The 20,399-nt window shown below is 36.7% G+C and overlaps 3 protein-coding genes across 11 annotated transcripts in view; all 3 read left to right on the top strand.

Moving 5' to 3' along the window:
* Chi (LIM domain-binding protein 2 Chi) overlaps positions 1 to 12,936 on the top strand; it is a 38,226-nt gene extending 25,290 nt beyond the window's left edge. For 3 of the 9 annotated variants that reach the window (XM_011300606.1, XM_011300555.1, XM_011300547.1), the window contains 8 exons: positions 3,758 to 3,851; positions 7,314 to 7,416; positions 7,499 to 7,671; positions 7,763 to 7,990; positions 8,129 to 8,261; positions 9,173 to 9,297; positions 9,425 to 9,667; positions 10,414 to 12,936. In XM_011300606.1, coding sequence (XP_011298908.1) covers positions 3,758 to 3,851; positions 7,314 to 7,416; positions 7,499 to 7,671; positions 7,763 to 7,990; positions 8,129 to 8,261; positions 9,173 to 9,297; positions 9,425 to 9,667; positions 10,414 to 10,515 — 1,201 coding nt within the window. In that variant the 3' untranslated portion in view covers positions 10,516 to 12,936. Of the gene's footprint in view, positions 1 to 3,757; positions 3,852 to 7,313; positions 7,417 to 7,498; positions 7,672 to 7,762; positions 7,991 to 8,128; positions 8,262 to 9,172; positions 9,298 to 9,424; positions 10,185 to 10,413 lie in introns of those variants that run through there. The other 6 variants (XM_011300614.1, XM_011300590.1, XM_011300599.1 and 3 more) reach the window with 5 other exon arrangements.
* Positions 12,937 to 14,854: 1,918 nt separating this feature from the next.
* Hsc70-5 (Heat shock protein 70 cognate 5) lies at positions 14,855 to 18,462 on the top strand. Its single transcript, XM_011300512.1, has 7 exons — positions 14,855 to 15,094; positions 15,737 to 15,798; positions 15,873 to 17,071; positions 17,262 to 17,558; positions 17,645 to 17,832; positions 17,909 to 18,049; positions 18,123 to 18,462. The coding sequence occupies exons 1-7, from the start codon at positions 15,002 to 15,004 to the stop codon at positions 18,207 to 18,209; spliced, it is 2,067 nt and encodes a 688-aa protein (XP_011298814.1). The 5' UTR covers positions 14,855 to 15,001; the 3' UTR covers positions 18,210 to 18,462.
* Positions 18,460 to 20,399, top strand: part of eas (ethanolamine kinase 1) — a gene marked incomplete in the record, with an annotated part of 3,329 nt that continues 1,389 nt past the window's right edge. The window contains 2 exon segments of the mRNA XM_011300525.1: positions 18,460 to 20,034; positions 20,352 to 20,399. Coding sequence (XP_011298827.1) covers positions 19,909 to 20,034; positions 20,352 to 20,399 — 174 coding nt within the window.

The following is a 20,399-nucleotide window of genomic DNA, read 5'->3' as shown; positions in this document are numbered from 1 at the left end:
TTTCTCCCAGAAATCAGAAATGAAAAGTATATTCTCATGCAAATTTTTGAACAATTGAATGAATTGAGGAATCAATTATAATTTTTTATCATTACCAATTAAATTATATTTGACCAAACCTTAACTTAAAAATAAAAAATCGTAAAGTCGTGCATTTATACAAAAAAAAACATGAAAATCTTCTTTAGGAAATTTCCTCATGATTTTTCAATTAGTTTTGCGAGTGCATTGGATCATCAGGTCGGTGCACCTGAAAGAGATGAATCGATTTTGATTCTATAACAAAGTTAATTGATTTTTTATCTAATGAGGAGAGACTCTATTTTGGGAGAGGTTACATGGTTCGTTCCTCCCGATCGAACATTACCAAAATGTTATTTTGTCGAGGGATTTACTCAGCATGGGAATTATACTGGAATTTCAACAGAAGCGATTGTTCAAAAAAAAAAACAGGAGCAACTTGTGGTAATTACATCGTGGCGCCGCGAAACACCTGTGTACTTGTGTAAAAGTACATACTTGACTTTCACTGAATATACGGTTTGGATCCACGGGCTACATCCTCACCCTTCCGAAGATATTTGACGAATGAACTGCGTGTGCACCTCGACATGATGTACATTTGTAATCCTCTACATTTGTCTTCCTCTTCATTTCCTTTTTCTATTTTCAAGTCTTGCTGATGTCTACAAAAAATTATACGAGGGCTCTGTGATCCTGGGGTCAAATGTTTCCATCCCCAGTTAAATATTCTCAATATTTTCATTTTCTAATCTTCCGACAGGAAAAGAAAATTGTCTGACGATAAATTCTCACTTCATCATGAAATACTCATGTTCAATAACACTTGCGCTAAATCTGAGATTGTCTGTCTCATTACCCATAATTCTTACCCCGCGAAATTCATCCTCCAGATGATATATTTCGCGCGGGAAATTCGCACCTCCTCCTTATTTTTAAAAATATAGAATCGATTGAATTAAAGACATGAACTCAGACAAATCTCTTCCCCGGAATTTAACACCAAATAACCCAATTGCTTTAATTCGATTAAATTACCGAGTAATTCCACTTGAAAGGTTTCATCCTTGATACGGCAATTAATGACTCAATCAGAATCTGGTTTGATTGACTTCTTTATAAGGACATCATGAGGAACGCGTGGCTAGACTCTGAAAGCCACTAAAAATGCATTCGATTTAAATTCACGATAAAACTCGACGGTGTAGTCTCGATGTCCATTGGTGACTCTCGACGAATTTATGGTATATATTACTTGATATTTTTTTTCTTTATCAAATTGTAAGGAGAAAACCCTCTATTCATAGCACCACGTGGGGTGGATAATCAATCGACGATAGATTTTGATCTCGTCTAAATCACCGGCCAGTGAGAACATGCAAGTGAAAGAGAGGGAGAAATGGCACTGTACAAGGGTGAAAGTTGAAAGGGGAGTTACAGTTGAGGGGTTGGAGGATACAAAACACCTACATACAAACCCCAACACTTGGACAACACTATTGTACCAAATGGACCCCTTCCTCTGTACTTGCTCACAATTCCCGACCTTCTGTCAGTCTTCCGACAGCATTTCTTCAATTCAAATCGATACTCATCATTGCCAGAGTGCTGATCACTTTTTTCGAGACGAAAGAATTTTTCTTCAAAATTTATCTGGTCTCTGATCACCAGCCATTGATTGTCGAGACAACTAGACACCTGTAGACGAAATCAAAAAATTAATACTTTTGAAATGAAAGTATTTCGGTGTCCATTTTTTTTTTGTATTTTTATCTGATGCACTGGATTCAAACGTGAATTTACTGAATTATTGAATTTTATTTGACGTACGTCAAAGATTTTGAAAATTCCAATAACCGATTTGGGCTGTCGTTTCGAAAATATCTCTCGGATAGCATGGAACCAAAGGTTGAGTACCAATCCATCGATTGATAGGCTCAATCATCGTTCAAAGGTCATAAATCATGCAGCATTTCGGTTATTCTCATGTAGAAATGATAAACGCACGTGAAAAATGAAAACAAATAAACGAATTCCATGGGTGAGTGCGGATTTTCACTCGATTTCATAATGGATATAAAAAATATAATTTCCAAGGTATTTTCGTGCGATATCGTTGCCTACGGCTGAATCCATTCACTTTCCTCCACCACTGCATGTCCTGGACTCGCGGTTTTCCATCGCTGCAGGGGGAATGGGTATATTCCGAGGAATTCGCTGAGGTGATCGCGAAACACCCGAAAAGCTTTCAGATGCCTCTAGTAGGTCAAGTGAATGATTCCTCTGATAAAGAAGTCGACTAGATCGACTTATTATTATTTTATTATTCTTCCCTTCAATTTGAATAGCTCCATAGAATTAAATTTCCCTAGAATTCTGGAACTCCAGATTTATCAGAAAGTCAATGTTTTTACAAGAGAAGCCTCAACAACTAATTTTAATCCTCTACTAGAAATAATTTATTAAAAAAAATAAAAACTATTTGAATCTTTCTGAGAAAACTAAATAAATTGATTAGATGATAAGAATCACCATGACAAATGTTTATAATAAAAATGATGATGGGTATGGTCCATCCATATCCCATTGCATATTGCACTTTTTCGTCGATGCACATATGTGTCTGGATATATATCGAAGCTCATGTAGTGCACACGTGGCTACACTGAGACTTCCAAGGGTTACTAGCATGACTCTGGCATTGATCGTGCTACCTACCACCCTATGAGCAACCCCCTAATAACACCCCCATCCCCCCCATCTCGTTCCATCTCTTTCTGTCACTTGGTTTCTGTCTCTTCTCGACGCACACCCCACTCGACCCTTTGCTAACCCAATCTGAGATCCCAGCGGAATCAGGGGTGCTCATATCACCCTTAAACCCAGCAATGTCAAAACTACGTGACTGTTTATTGTGAACACCATGTTGGAAGGCCCAGCTGGTCGTCAGCTGATTGCTACCCTTTCCTCTCTTACTGCTAAACTCAGGAGAATAATACTGGAGACACCTATTATAGCCAGCTAAATCCATCACCCACTGGTTAATAATATTAAATAATAATGCAAATGCATGTTAATTGCTCGTGAGGATGGATTGGGGAAAAAATTATCATGGGTATGGTGGAAAGGTCCTGGAAATGCCGGATCAAATTAATCTGCTCGATTAATCACTCATTTATAATAATTTAATGGTATTACATGGGTACACATCTTAATGGGTGCATTCAACACTTTACATATGTACCAGATGCATGTAGGAAAATTTACATGTCTTGTTGGCTCGTTTCAATATCCATTACTTACAGCTCAAGCGGTTTCTCTAAGTACCCAAGTCATACGAATCTGACACTAATTGACAGTGGGTCAAGTGACGTTTAACCTTCTCCCTTAGTCAACTACCGAATTTCAGCTATCTCCATTTATTTTTCACCGTACATCCTCCTGGATTTTGTGGGAGGAAAGTTCTTGGTGAAATAAATGGTGAAGGTGTTGCTGGTTAATGAGTCATTGATCAATGGGGGCAACTCCGGGGTCAATTTATTTTTGAAGGAACTGGCATGTGTGATTTTTATCTTTTTTTATCTGGAGTTGATACGAGTTTGAAAAAAATTGTACCTCGCATAATTCAATTATTAAGTACGATTAGCATGTAACACACGTCGAACACAAATTGCACAATAATAGGAGATACAGTAATACACGCACCTTAACATGACCCATCGGTCTGCACTGACAGATCGTTGCCTGTCCCCAGGAGGCATACACCGTACTTCCAACAGCCGGACATCCGACTTTACGAGCTCAATAAGAGGTTACAGCAGCGAACTGAGGTGAGTCTTTATATATCAAATTTTTAGAAATATTTTCCTGTGAATCCCAGATTTTTCCACTCGAAAAAAGTCAACAATCAAGTGAAAATATTCGATAAAAATTCAATTAGCTCTTCGTACTTCAAAATTCGGAAGTGAAAAAATTGCAAGTAGTAATTGCAGTAATTAATAAATTACCAGATGATATTTTTTATATTTTCCGGTGACTCTGGGAATATTTGAAAGATTGATTTCTTTATCGGTGGAAAAAATCCCTCTCCATACGTAATTCGATAATCAAGGAAAACGTGATGGACAGGGAGAATTGAATCATTGAGGCACATTGGTTGTCAGTTTCTCCTGTCGGAAATACTCCCAACTTTTTTCTTCGATTTTCATCATAAAATAGCCGGAGTTGTTGAATTAAGGGTGTGGGTGGAGTATTATACGACACGTCGCGTGTCGCATGACGATAAATCATCTCCTCTGGTTTGCTTATATCGTCTTGGGATCACTCCTGACTGGGGCGCCTGGTGAGATCTCCAGGTTCACCCTTCCTCCCCAGAATCCCTTCAATTTCACCTCTGACTGGTTCCCAGTCAAGACCTCAAAAAGCCAAATTTTTCGAATTCCCCGATACCACCCAGACACTCCAGCATCCACCAATATGATTTTCCATTTAATTACGATGGGTTTCATTAGACCATGAGCTTCTTCATGGGTTTGTCCCACTCCCTGTAGGAGGTGCGTGCAAAAGCACTTCCTCATTCCATCACTCGAAAGAATGTTCAGAAAAAAAAACATCTTTTGCGCCCATGAGGATCGAATATGGCAAGGCCCTCGAAATAATGGAAATAAAACAGAATAACAACATCCAGAAGTGGAAAATAACAGTATTTCTTTTGCTCGTTGAATTTTTCCTATATATGCTTTTTATAATACTTGTATGAGCCGTAATAATAGACGCAACGTCCCCATAGTCTCCATAGCGTTACGAGGCCATTAAACGGATTATTAATAGTGGAACGTTGCAATATCCACGTATTTAGGTTAGTTGAGTCCGTTGATATACGAAGCCTAGTCTCTTATTGTCATTTAGCATTTTCTCGAGATGATACAAATGATGATAATTATTTGCACATCAATATTTTAATCGTTATTCGGAGATGGTGAGTCACAGGAGACGATGGGATAAATACTGGACTGGCTTTCATCCTCTCTACACTTTTCGTTTTCTTCTGCTTCTTTAATGCTCTCAGTGCCATTACGGGCGTTTGGAATTGTCTTTGTCGTAATTAGGGTGGAATTGAATGAAACAATTCTTTAATGGATATTTTTTTGCGCTGGAAATTGTCATTTGCACGAACAAACAGGAAGAAATTGGATCGAGAGATTTTAACAAGAATTTTAGATTTTTAACGACAATTGAGTGACATGTGAATTGCTTCAATTTTTAAGTTATTTTCCATTTTCAGATTCATTCAGATTCATTCAGATTCAACTTGATCGTTTATTTTATTAGTGATAATTTTTAATTGAGAAAATTAATTCGACATTTTGCCTGAAATTTCGGGAAATCCCCGGCAGCTTTCATCCCCTAAAATGAATAATTCAAAAAAATGGAAAAAAAAACTGAAGAAAAAAAATGAAAATGGAGTTGAAATCGCGAGATCATTTCACCTCTAGTCTCGCACTAGTCAATTGAGGTACCAAATAAATGACAATAACCCAGTGGTATCCTTGACCACGGTCAGTGCCCGAGACTGTCGACTCAATGTTACCAATGAGTTTATAGAGGACACGAGAGAAGTAGAGGCACAGAAAAGCAAACTATTCAACCACGACGATGCTCCGAAGTGCACTGTACAGAGGGACTTGGTGCTGGTTAAAGGGGGTTGCAAGGTGGTGAACGTAGGGGGTTGGGGAGAGGGGCTAGGGGTAGGAGAGACGAAAAGTCTTGTTTACACGACATAATCCGCATGCTGAAAGTTTCGAGAAAGTTGAGAATCGCTGGTTTTGGGAGCCTGGGTAATAAAATGAGGGCCCCTGGCTTCCCTCGGGGGTGGGCCGTCTCCCTGTATCCTCCTCCCTCTTCCCCACTCCTCGATAACCCATATTGTACCCCCACCTCTAGGTACTCTTCCCCCTCGTGTCTCCTCATTGCCCTCCCCACCCACCTCCACCTCCTCGTCACCCCATCTACTTCCCTTGGCCCCTCTTGCCTACGGTACCGCTGCCGATGCCGCCGCCGCCGCCACCACCGCCGCCCCATTCCGGCGTATATACTCAACTCAACCGGGCCAGTTTTGTCCACCTCCCCATACACCAGAGACAAATCATTCAACATCATTTTTTCATTCACCAATCAATCGAAAATTCACCAAAATTGATGGGCACAATCACCACATTTTTACCAACATTTACGTATTTTTATCAGATTATTAATATTTATTTTAATATATTTTAACGATTTTTCAATGAAAATACGAGAGATAGAATGCCGAGACAATAGTTTTCCTGGTTCGTATATACACGATCATATACCACCCCTAGGTCTCCCCCCCTTATACTTCCATCTTTCTCTCTCTCTCTCACGACCCCCCCTCATCCCCCCTGGCCTCCCCCTTTCCTCCTGTGCCCACCCCATTCCAACAACAGTGGGGTGGTACAGTCGGTGAAAAAGACCGAGGGTACAGAAGACGCAAGAATATTGTTTTTTGGTACATTTTTTTTTTACTTTGGAATTTTTTGGTTTTGATGGAAACAATTTGTGATTTTTATTTTTTTTTGGAAATAAGTCATCGATTTTGCGATTGGGGGATTGAAGATTGAGAAGTAAACGAAGAATTAGTGCGGAATTAGAAATGTCACATGTTGGGCCCGAATGATATAAACACCATCGAGTTCATCGAGTTAGATAAGATAAGGAAAATGGAAGACGATAAATAGAGGTGCGACTCAGGTGTACAAAAATGTTAAAAAATAATTGACTGATTTTTTAATTTTGACACTCATACCATTTCATGCCTTTCAGTGTCGATTGAAGACTGATTAAATTTAGAAAGACCGAGTAATTACAATTATCAATTCGAGACTGAGTTAGGCTTTTTCAAAAAAATATATCGCTGAAATAGATAATTCAGTGAATTTAGTAAGTGGAAAAATACTTTTTCCCCTGCCGCAACCGACAACCCGCAAGGAGGGATGCAACTATAATTTCAAGCCAGACAGTCATGGGTTATTCAGCTCGTACTGACTTACCCCAATCCCTCCTTCGCTCCAATTCCCCTAAAATAGAAAATCATAATTTATGGTGAAAAATTGATTGAAATTTATAGTTAATAGGTGATGAATTTTTCACACTCCGCCCTGAATTTCAGATTCCAGTCATTGACCCATGACATACAAACATGATAATATCTAATGATGTATCAGTTAATCATGATAGTTTATCATATTTTGTTTTTTAAACAATTTTTTCAGGAAAGCGACAATCTTTGGTGGGACTCCTTTGCGACTGAATTTTTTGAGGACGATGCCACACTCACACTTGCATTCTGCCTCGAAGATGGACCCAAGAGATACAGTGAGTGAAATAAATAATTATCTTCTCTTCACAATAAATAATTGCATTAAGAACAATAGTGAATGCGAATATATTATTTCAGCAATAGGAAGGACGTTAATACCCAGGTACTTTCGTTCAATATTTGAGGGAGGTGTTACAGAGCTTTACTATCACATAAAGCATCCAAAAGAGTCATTTCACAATACGAGTATAACGTTGGATTGTGAAAATTGTGTGATGGTTACGCATCACGGGAAGCCACCATTTATGAAGGTAAAATTAATAATATATCTGTTATTACTTTATTAATTTACATCGATGACTCCAGAAGCGTATGAATGAAAGAAGCATTGAAAATATTTAGGATTTCCTGTTCCAGGTGTGTACAGAGGGTAGGCTAATATTAGAATTCACCTTCGATGACCTGATGAGGATAAAGTCGTGGCATATGACGGTACGGCAGCATCGAGAATTGGTACCGAGATCCGTTGTCAGTATGCACACAGCCCAGCAAGACCCATCGATGCTTGAACAATTGAGTAAAAACATTACTAGACAAGGCATCACAAATTCTACTCTTAATTATCTTAGGGTGAGATATTCATTCCTTATTATTCCTTATCATTCGTTATTATTATTTATATTTATTCATTATTCTTTATAATTCTTCATATCGTTGGAGTGGAAAATTTCAAATTATTCATCTGTTGTTTATATTTATTTGTTTTAGTTATGTGTGATTTTGGAGCCAATGCAGGAGCTTATGTCGAGGCACAAGGCGTACGCACTGTCGCCGCGTGACTGTCTGAAGACAACCCTTTTTCAGAAGTGGCAGAGGATGGTTGCCCCGCCGGGTAAGAGAGGTAGACAGACAGTTGCTTTACATGAGAATTCACCAATGAGTGAATTCAGGACCAGAAAATAGTTATTTCAATTCCACCGAGAGATCTTCGTTGATGCATCAAAGTTTCGACTGACTATAATAGAATTTTTTACACTTGATTATTAGGCAAAGTTCCATATTGGCTCTCATCTGGCTTTTTTTTTTAATTATTTGATTTTTTCCTGTGAAAAATTTCACATCGAGTCAGAGGGAATTGATGTTTACAGTTTTATGTTATTAAGAGTGAAGAGACTTTAGTCTATCAAGTCGTTCAATTCCTATTTTTCCCCCTCTGACCAGACAGTAATTAGCATTTATTATGGATTCGACCACGGGGTTTCCTCCACGTTGATTCCTGCTTGAGTGACTCTTTACATACTCTATGGCCTGTATGTGCACACAAGCTTATCACACCTCACTTCCGTTTCTCAAGAAGAACATGTAAAGAGAAAAAGAAATGAAAATTTAAACATTTTTGTGCCAACGAGACCGTATTTCCTTTGCCAGGTCGACAGAGCCTCGGAACAATGCAGAAGTACTCGTCTTCCTCAGTTTAAAACATTGAAAATCAATTAAGTCATTGATTCCTGTCACTTTTAATTGTCGGAATTTGTGCTGTTGTTTACCTGATTTAAAGCAAAGACAAAGACGTAAAGGATCTGTCTATTTGTAATATGTGGTGTGCCTGCATGCCTGAGTGATTAACTTTTTGCCATAACGTATCAGAGACCTTTGATGACAATAAAGGTCCCCAGCTGGATAGAATTTGCTTTTATTTCAATAATACTTTTCTCTTTTTCTTCTCAATTCTCTGGCATTTTTTCCTTGAAAAAAAAAAAATTGGCGTCGACGATGGGATTGTACTAAGAGAAAATATTACATTGTTTGCAGAATCTCAGAGGCCTGCAAGTAAAAGGAGAAAGCGGAAGGGGAGTGCATCAGGGCCCGGAAATAATGCACCACCAGCCCCTAGTAAAAAGCGATCACCAGGGCCCAATTTTTCCTTAGCATCGCAGGTATGAATTTCGCACTTTTTTCGTGAATTATTAATTGCTGGTGCGATTTAAATGGAAAATTCTTAAAAATTTAAGAATATTTAAGAAATTGTCAGTTGAGAGAGCAAATGTGAATTTTTATTGACAGGATGTGATGGTCGTGGGTGAACCATCTCTGATGGGCGGTGAATTCGGTGATGAGGATGAGCGATTGATAACGAGGCTGGAAAATGCGCAGTATGATGCTGCTAATAGTCTCGATCCTCACAGTCACGATACCTCAGGTGGTCCACCACCCCACCCACACCAATTTCACTCGGAACCAACACCTGGCAATTCCTGGCCACCTGATCGCGGTGGAGGACCACCCCAAGGAGGTCCCGGAAGTCAGGTAAAACAGGAAAAACTTGATTTCGACACAGAACCAAGAAAATCACCTAAAGCACACAACCGAAAAAAATCTCATCAGGATCATTAGAAAGTACGGCTAATTAATCGAATAATCGATGCACGTGATTTCTCGAGTTTCTTTGGAATGAGGAGATGAATAATTACTGTATCACAATGAGAGACGGCATTCCAGTGACAAATAACACTTAAAATTACCACAAATTAACGATTATCTGGCTAATGAGTTGTTGTTATTTATTATGTTCAAAGATATTATAGGAATAATCAACTTACTATAAAATTATAGAAATATTTAATAATGCAACAACTACTTACGCAACATGTAATTACACTGGACGTCGTACGCATAGAAAGAAAAATGTCAGAAACAACACTATTGTATTGAAAAAAGTATCTCAGACACACTATTTTAATTATTATTATTACTATTATTCCCATGAACGGACAATGAAAGAGGAAAGAAATAAAATGAAGGATGTTTCGTCAAATAAACAGAACCAGGACTTTGGAATTTATTTTATCTCCTAATTCCACAAAACTCCAGATACTGTAAAAAAAAAAAAAGCAAAAAGCAAACAAAAATGCGGAAAAAATTCACCTGTGCATAAAGTGTAAGGTAAATAAGCTCGGAAGGGTTGTGAAGGGTTGTGGAGGAAAATAAAAAAAAAAAAGAAGTGAAAGGGCGAGGAAAAAAAAACGAGTAAAGCAAGAAATTGAAATTTGTAGGGTGTGCAGGGGGCTGGAGGTGGTGGAGGAGGTAGTGTACAGGGCTCGCAAGATGGTAGCCAACAGCAGCAAGACAAAAAGAGCCCCGCAGTGAGCCAGTGAGGCCAGGAGTCCCCGCGCCCACCCACCAGGGGGCGTCGGGGGCGCAGGCCCAAAAATGTGGCTCCCTAGCGGGGCGAGAACACGGTGTTATCAACGAGCTCATATCTGACCTCATCATCCGCCTCGTCGCGTTATCACGGACAGTTAACTGGTATGATGCCACAGCTTCCAATCACAGAGCCAGCATCCATATCCATGGAGGGTGGTGATATTGGATTGTCCAATGCCGTTACAACTGCTCAACCTACTGGTGGAGGTGTGACGCAGACTAATCAGGGTCAGGATCCACTGCAAAGTATTGTACAGCAGTTACTCTACCTTCAACAACTTGATTACATCCTAGCACAGCATGGACACATGTGACCCAACGGACTGGGGGGCTGCTCATCAATTCATTGAACATTCAATAAAAACATCAACATTCGAACATTGATAACTGATTTTATTATCTGAGAATCGTCAATGACTCAGGGGCTTAATGAAACAAAATGAAATTAAACAAAGTTAATGACAAGTTTAACTTGATTGAGTTGCAACTTGAATGATATTCAAAGACGATTGAATTAATGAAAGTCAAATTTTAATTATGGAATTTCTTCATCGAAATTTTTTAAATAGAGAATAAATTCTACGATCTCCGATTTTCGGGGTCGAGTGATACGCGAAATAGTTGGCAATGTGAAATAATGTTTTTTCTTTCTCTCTCTTTTTTTTCTGTCTTTTTTTATATCAAAGTGAAGTGGGGGTGAAGGAATGGTTTATGGAAACGAATGAATGTTCATTAAAATTAATTCTACGATGTGGAATAATCGTGGAGATTTATCGTTTTGTTTCCAACAATTGAAGGTCATGTACATCATCCGCGCACAAAAATGGACAATTTCTAGTTTTTGGGGTTTTTTAATTTACGCTCGATTGAACGTGCGCGAGCTGTGAATGAATCTCTATCCGTCAACAGTATTGATATAATTATAGAATAAATGAATATAATATTCTAAGAGGTTTTTAGACTGTAAGTACGTACTGTGCAAGCGAATTGCGAGTGACTGCACTTTGTTCTGTGGATGAATGAGTATTTTCTCTCCCCTCCTCCTCCTCCCCTCTACCCCTCTGCCCCCTTTTTTTAATGACAATTGGTCAAATCGAATTGCCTAAACGCACATGATTCTTTTATTCCGAAGGGCATTGCACAACAAGTGGCATCCTATTTTCTTTAGTACTTCTGAAATCAAATAATTATTTATTTATTGAAACACTTCGAAGAAAAAGCACTCTTCCCTTTATTTTTGCTGGAAATTTATCAATTATCAATATTACTGCACATTTTTTATAAAAATAAGACATTACGTGGGCAAATTTCTGGTGATACTAGAAAGATGAATTTCCTTTTTCACGTATCATCACGAATGTAATATTCACAACGCACAGGACAAACAGATGACATTGACAAAAATCTGGAGTTAACATTTGTTCACGGATTTTCAATTGGCTTACCAATCCACGTGAATCATCAACATCCCTCACACATTACACAAATCATTAAAAACTATATTATCCTTGTCTTGATTTATTAAATTTCAGCTATGTATAGCAGATGATACATACGAGTCCATAGTATTTCATTGACGCATGAAAAATATAGTAATGAAAAAAAAAAATCACTCTTTGAAGTGGCAAACAACTTCGATGCAGACAAATGCGTATAAAATCAACTGACGAAAAAAAAGTAATAAACTGAAGATAAGAAAATGAGATGACAGAATAGATACAGCAGACATCTCAATTTTTTATTAGTTAATAAAGCCACTCGTGCACCCAGCAAGTTGTTTCTCAAGTGTGATTTCATATAGTAAATAAAACCCATGAAAATAAGACGAGAAATTATGATTTTGTGTAATTATAATAAGTGCGCAAAGTGTGAGTGCATATAAAATGTGAAACGAGTGAATTTGTGAGAGGGATGAGTTTTAGAATAAATGATTTATTGACAAATGTTGTATATTATTACGAATTATAATGACACTATAATAATTAATTAATTATTATACCATAATAATGTGAATTGACCTTAACAGAAGAAAAAATACATGAATGATAAATAATAGGGAATTTTTAATTGTTAGTAAAAGGTGAAAATAATAAAGTGATGGAATGAAAAACTCAAGTGCACATCAAGCTGTTGTTTTGACAGCTATTAGGTCTGAACTCGATAGCAGAAACCGATCCGCTCAATGTATTGAAATTATTTTACACCTCCATGAGCTCATTATATATATTTTTTTTTCGTTTTTACATTTTTTTTTCATGGGCTTTGAGAGACGTGCTTTAAAACGGTAAAATGCAGTATGAAAAATAATTTTCTGTAGGAATTAAATAAGCTTCTTGCGCTTTTTGGATGTAAATAAAGTGGTAAATTATTCATATGGAGTTTATTATTTATCCAATCAGCATGAAGCGTTCAAAGTACACTCTCAAATTCGTTCATGTTTTATTTTATTATTCCGGAATGGAGATTGAAATTATTCCCCTCAGCAATTCAATCAGGCATTTATGATAGAAATTGGAAACTCGCATCGAAATTACGGACGAAAAATCAAAGATTGATGATTAGTTTCCAGTGGTGTAAAAAATTCAATTAAATAGACGAGACACACTTTCACATTGATGCGTCTTACTACATGGATTGATCGAAATAACGATCGGAAATATGTTAACGAGTTCTCTTGTACATTGTAAACGGATTTGATGTCGAAAAAAAGGATTTCCAACCATTTTTGATTTGCCGGCAAAAAAAAACTAAGTAGCATCATTTTTTAAAGTGATTAATTAATATTATGAATTATCTTTAACTATTATTACATGTTTCTGAAGCAGTGTACAAATAAAATTATCAATCACTTGAAAAAGTAAATGAATCTTGTAATTTTGTATTCACTCTATTCATTATTTTTGTTGAGTTGGCAAAGAAAAATTATCTAAATCGACTAGTGGAGACTGGAGAGAATTTCATTAGTATTCAATCACTAGATTCTAGCGTACCCTATTTATCTGTTTATTCCTACATTTTTTTCTGTGTTCTTTTCACGTCCCTCGAGTATCTCCACAAATTATTGAGAGTACATAAATTTTCGAGATTATCTTCCTCTCATTTTCTCCCCATTATCACAAAGAATAAAAATAATTTAAGAACCTATTTCACATAAAATTCCATAAATCAACTTCAAAACAATCGATTTAACTGATGAAAATATCCATTTGAGGGAAATGTAAATAATGATCTCCTCTCGACCTTAAATCAATCAATAAAAACAGCTGACGTAATGGAAGAAGGATAATAAAATAATTAACAACATCAGTCGTCACTTGAACTTGTTATTGATGGATTACCTGTGATTCGTACAGTGATAGTGCGAAATAAAAAATTGAAAAAAAAAAAGCAGAGAGTTCATCTATTTGCAAAAGTAGTTGAAACAAAGCAGCTCACACTGGACCAGTTTAACGACTAATGTGCACATTTTAATGTAAAGAAAGAAAACGATTGAAATTCCGTGAGTCAAGGTAATTGGGCGAAATTAACTTGAGTGATTAAATGCGTTCTAATGAAAATTAAAAAAATAACAATTCATCGATGTGAGATGAATTTTAGCCAGCCGGTATATTATATTAATATACATTAAGTGTTGGATTATTACCACGACCAATGCAATTATTGAATGAATGATAACAAAGTTAATCTTTGAATTCCATTCAGAAGATTTCTACGCACTCTACACAAAATCATGTCTGAAAATAAATAAACAATGGTAAATTTTTATCCTCGTCGTTTGTATAATAGTATTAATACGTTCACCATTTTGAATGAGACAAGCGTAAATGATTCAATAAAATGAAAAAGTGCAGGAACCATGCAAATTCACATTATATGTATGTAATCAAAATTGTAATAAACAAACAACAAATGAAGAACGTTAATAAAAAAAAAGTAATGATGATCAGACAATTTAATTGGACAATATTAGAATGTTGATTATTTCCCATTGGTATTGCATCATTATTCGCATTCAAATTCCGGAAGTTTCTACACGTCTTTCAAAAGTTGTGGATAAATCTCGAAATTGTAATTTCAATTACAGTAATTCTAGTTTCATTGGATTTTGTAAAAATGTATCTTCTGAATTTTTTCAGTAGCTTTTTTTTGGGTGAGAGATTTTGGAGGAGAAATTAGTCTCGAATTTGATGGCATTCTGTGGAACATTCGGGATTATTCTCACGAGATAAAGCTTTCTTTACAATAAAAATGCGCATGCGCATCGAGGGCCTTTGGGGATCGTTCATAATTATTATTTCGATGAGAATTGCATCACTACACGTGAAGTCTTACAGACCATCGGCTCGTTTCCGGTCGTGCACTTTAGTGCTTTTTTCATAATTTATTATTAATTAACTTGCTGGTGTATTGCATTGAGTTACATCAATAAACCTCAAAATGTTGGGAGCATCGAGATTGTTAATCCGCAATTGCAACGGACTTGCACAGGATTTTGGCAAACGGAGACAGTTCAGTACAATAATAAAAAATGTAAGTTCTACGCAGTCTTTTAAAACGTACTTTCTGCTATTTCTCCTCCAAATCCCATCACAACCACTCGTAAATTTTCTTTAACGAAATATTAAGACTTTTCTTAACCTAGACACACAAATTTCCAACATTTTTGGAGTGGGAATTACTCCATCGGGCAGGCGTCCATGACCGGCACGTGAGAACATTGACGAAGCAATATCACATCAAAGCCCATTAGATCCCATTTTAATCATTTTCTTCGTTAATTCTGTCGTCTGTCATTAGTCAGACGATTGTCAGATTTTTAGCAAAAGTTGCCAATGATTCAAGAATAGAGAAATGAAGAGTACATTCGCCCGGTAGCACGTGTTAATCTCTGCTCATTTTCACGATTTGCAGGCATGAATGAATGTCCATGGAGAAAATTTTTCAGTATGAAAATATTACAATATGAAAAATCAGAGCTGTACATATCTAGGCCCTTCTTATTCCTCTCCTATTTCTGTAATGACAAGATTAATGACTTATTTTTAAAAGATGAATAGTTACATAACCCTTCCGCATCGAAATTATCTAGTAAATTCATGCGACATGGAAAGTGTAATAGCTTTCATTACGATCGCAATAAATTTGATTTTTAATTTTGTGTGATGATTCCAGTCCATAGCTCCGACCCTGTTTGCTCCACAAAGGGAGTATGAGGTTAACCAGTATCGGTACAAGTAAGTAAAAATAATAAAATAATTTAATAGAACAATTTTTATTTGAATTGGAATAATTTTTATTAATTAAACAGGTCGGAGGGCGTTAAGGGTGCAGTTATTGGTATTGATTTAGGTACAACATTCTCGTGTGTTGCTGTGATGGAAGGAAAACAAGCTAAAGTCATTGAAAATGCTGAGGGATCAAGAACTACACCCTCTTACGTAGCTTTTACGAAGGATGGAGAACGACTCGTGGGGATGCCAGCAAAACGCCAGGCTGTTACCAATTCGTCAAACACATTTTATGCTACCAAACGTTTGATTGGTAGAAAATTCGAGGATCCTGAGGTCAAGAAAGACATGAAAACTGTATCGTACAAAATAGTTAGAGCTTCGAATGGTGATGCTTGGGTTCAAGGTGGCGACGGAAAGATGTATTCACCAAGTCAAATTGGTGCCTTCATACTTATGAAAATGAGGGAAACCGCTGAGGGGTACATGAATACCCCAGTAAAGAATGCAGTTGTCACCGTACCAGCTTACTTCAACGATTCTCAGAGACAAGCAACGAAAGATGCTGGTCAAATTGCTGGTCTCAATGTACTCAGGGTCATCAATGAACCGACAGCTGCTGCACTCGCTTATGGAATGGACAAGACCGACGATAAAATTATTGCAGTTTATGATCTTGGTGGTGGTACCTTTGATATTTCCATTTTAGAGATTCAAAAGGGTGTTTTCGAGGTGAAATCAACAAATGGGGATACTTTCCTCGGTGGAGAGGACTTCGACAATGCTCTTGTAACCTATTTGGCTAATGAATTCAAGAAGGATCAAGGCATTGACGTAGCTAAAGATGCCATGGCAATGCAGAGATTGAAAGAGGCAGCAGAGAAAGCGAAAATTGAATTGTCCAGCTCCTCGCAGACTGACATCAATCTTCCTTACTTGACCATGGACGCGAGTGGACCAAAACACTTGAATCTCAAACTGTCTCGTAGTAAATTTGAGAGTCTAGTTGGTGATCTCATTAAGAGGACCATTCAACCGTGTCAGAAAGCCCTTTCTGATGCCGAGGTTGCTAAATCCGATATTGGTGAGGTCCTACTCGTTGGTGGTATGACTAGGGTACCTAAAGTTCAACAGACCGTCCAGGAAATATTTGGGAGGACGCCATCGAGGGCTGTAAATCCGGATGAAGCTGTTGCTGTTGGTGCTGCTGTTCAGGGAGGAGTTCTTGCTGGAGATGTCACCGATGTATTGCTTCTCGATGTTACTCCATTATCTCTAGGTGCATAAATCATTACAATATTTATCTGATATTTTAGTATTCACTGAACTATGATGCAATAGTACTAATCTTCTCTCTGATGTTACAATTTTGAAGAAGACAATTTCGAAACCTGAGTTTAAATAGAATAATCTCATCTAGAGAATCATTTGTGAGTAGAATCTAATATATTTTTGTTCAATAATTGAAGGTATCGAAACACTCGGTGGAGTCTTCACAAGGCTAATCTCAAGGAATACAACAATTCCAACGAAGAAGAGTCAGGTATTTTCAACAGCGGCTGATGGACAGACTCAGGTAGAAATTAAAGTCCATCAGGGTGAACGTGAAATGGCCAATGACAATAAACTACTCGGGCAGTTTACACTTGTTGGTATTCCGCCAGCTCCACGTGGAGTTCCACAGATTGAAGTTACTTTTGACATCGATGCCAATGGAATTGTCCACGTGTCTGCTAGGGACAAGGGAACAGGAAAAGAGCAACAGAGTAAATTGCAATATTTTTTTACCAGTTTTTTTTTTGGGAGAAAAATTTTCAATGGAACTCTGACAAATTTTTTTATTTTATTTCAGTTATTATTCAGTCCAGTGGTGGTCTCAGCAAAGATGAGATCGAGAACATGGTGAAGAACGCCGAGCAGTACGCGAAAGAAGACAGAATTAAAAAAGAACGTGTTGAGGCTGTAAATCAGGCAGAAGGTATTGTTCATGATACTGAGGCTAAGATTGAGGAATTCAAAGCACAATTACCACAGGAAGAGGTAAAATGATACTATCACTCGTATTTATCTGAGAAAAATATGGATTCAATATTCTCATTCATTATAATTATATCAGTGTGACAAACTGAGGGAACTTATCGCTAAAGTCAGAGAAGTTTTGGCTAAGAAGGACGAAATGGATCCTGAAGAAATTAAGAAACAGTCCAACGAGCTGCAGCAAGCTAGTCTCAAGCTCTTCGAGATGGCTTACAAAAAGGTAACGTACTTTGAGGGAGAGTGTAATTGAATAAATTATTTGAATTACTCGAATTTTGGGGATGTATTTTTAGATGGCTGCTGAACGCGAGGGAAATCAAGGAGCCTCGCAACAGCAGGAGCAACCACCAGAAGGCGAGAAGAAAGAGGAGAAAAATTAAGCCCCACAAATACTGTTATATAACTTAAAATTTCTCGAACGTCGAATAACTGAGGCTTTCTCGTTCGGCTGAGCCGATGGATATCTTCAGGTTTTCAAGTTTATTGCTCTTTCCGAACGAACGATTATCATCCGATAATTAATGAATCATTACAATTTCCTGTAATTGAGTTAGCTACATGAATTTCCAATTGCTCTGAGAAAAGAAAATCTGGATCTTGAGATTCTCATGAATTTTATTGGCAAACGCTCAATTTAAAAAAAAAATAATTCAATTTAATCTCCGAAATTATTATTATTTACGTCAATGTTGAAATTGAAATGATTCGTTGTTGAAGTGAATGATCTTGGAAATTGGTAAAATTCATTGAGGGCACATTGTATTGATACGGAGAAGCACAGGTGAATTAAAATTTGACACAACGTTGCATCCAAGATCGGCTTAATAGTCGAACGATTTCGAAAAAAAAACATAAATCTTAATTTGATGTGTAGTTTATCCAAAGTATAAAAGAATAGTTTGTTGCGATTGAATGTGAATATGATGTGTGAATGTCGATGATAAACTGCTGCATAGACTAAGGATTGAACAGAAGAAAAAAATATAGATAATGGACATATGAGGAGGAACAAAAGCAAACTAGCAATAATTATAATATAATGATAATAACATTGTTGTAATATGACAGTAGTGTCTGCATTTTTTATTATCCATTGAATTAGAAAGACATGGCTCGTTCCAGGTATTTTTTCTTCCCCTTCGTTGTATTGTTTCAATAAAAAATGTGTAAAATTGATAAGCTCTTGTTTCATGCGTGACACTTTAAAATCAAACGATTGAATGTAATTTTTGTTGCAAAGCAATACAAAAATGTAGTGTTCACGAGTACATATACGTCCCTGAATATCACGTGGGTTCTGAGTTGACCTAATACCCCTCCAATACGCATGACACATCAATAACAATTCCTGTATACCCACACTATCTGCAATTGCAGTACCTAGAATAAGTTGAAATCCAAAAAACGAGATCACCCTATCACGTTATCCCAAAAAAAAACCACTAATAAAAATCAATTTCTATAAAAAAAGCACTGAACAATCGATGTAATCGATAAATTTTAAGTAATTAAAAAAATGTCAACAAATACAGAATGGGTGTATGTTAAATTTGAAATGTCCTCAATTAAAAGTGCAGCTAAATTTCAAGTGAAAATTTGTGGTAAATGATACAACGAGAATGTAATCGAACTGATTATCGTCCAAATATTTTGATGACACATTAGCCCCACGTCCCCCAGCAAATAATTTCAACCTTGAGCCCAGACTGAGAATGAAACGCTGGAAGTGCTGATCAAAGTCCATTACTCTCACTCAGTGGTGTAATTTATCTTCAGGGCTGAGAGAATGCTACAGTGGATATTATCAGTTGTATTCTAGCACTCGTGACACGAGGTTGAACATTCAGATATTGTGATAACGTCAATTGAAGTGTCACAGAGGTGATAGAGTCAATATATTCGCCAATATACTTGATAAATTGAACGTCAAATTTCTGAGAGACAGAGAAAAATTTATATTTTTAATTACAAAGAATAAATTAAAATTGCTCTGAATTAATCGATTGCATTGTTGTTGAAATAATTAATAATCCTCCTCATGATAATAAATAAATAAAAATTCCAACTTTGTTTGAGATAATGGATAAATCATCGGATGACGTGTACTTGAACGTAACAGTCGATGAGAATAATTTTTTTCATGGGGCAAAGGAAATTATTAAGCAATTGAGACCAAATTGGCCCTCAGACCAACTGAAATTCAAGGTATTTTATTTAATGGATTGAATCAACGAATTATATTATTTACAATCAATCGTATTCAATTCATTATTTATTTAATTTATCAAATGTATCATAATGTCCTACGGTACTGCTTAAAAAATCACGAATCATTTGTGAAAAAGAGAATGAAACATTGATGTCCTCATTATTTACCTATCACCTATCGAAAATCATGAATACCCAGAAGTTTATCTATGATAATACACATTAAATGATGCAGGTGATCATTGAATTTTAAAATCAAGCTATTGACATTATCACATCACATATTCACGTGAGAATTCTCATGTTTATTTCAGATTTTTACCGATGGAATTACGAATAGATTGATCGGCATTTATTTCGAT

The sequence above is a fragment of the Fopius arisanus genome, unplaced genomic scaffold (assembly GCF_000806365.1).
Source record: "Fopius arisanus strain USDA-PBARC FA_bdor unplaced genomic scaffold, ASM80636v1 scaffold00001, whole genome shotgun sequence".
Taxonomy (NCBI): Eukaryota; Metazoa; Arthropoda; class Insecta; order Hymenoptera; family Braconidae; genus Fopius; species Fopius arisanus.
The sequence above is the reverse complement of the archived record's forward strand: the minus strand, read 5'-3'. Positions and strand labels throughout refer to the sequence as shown.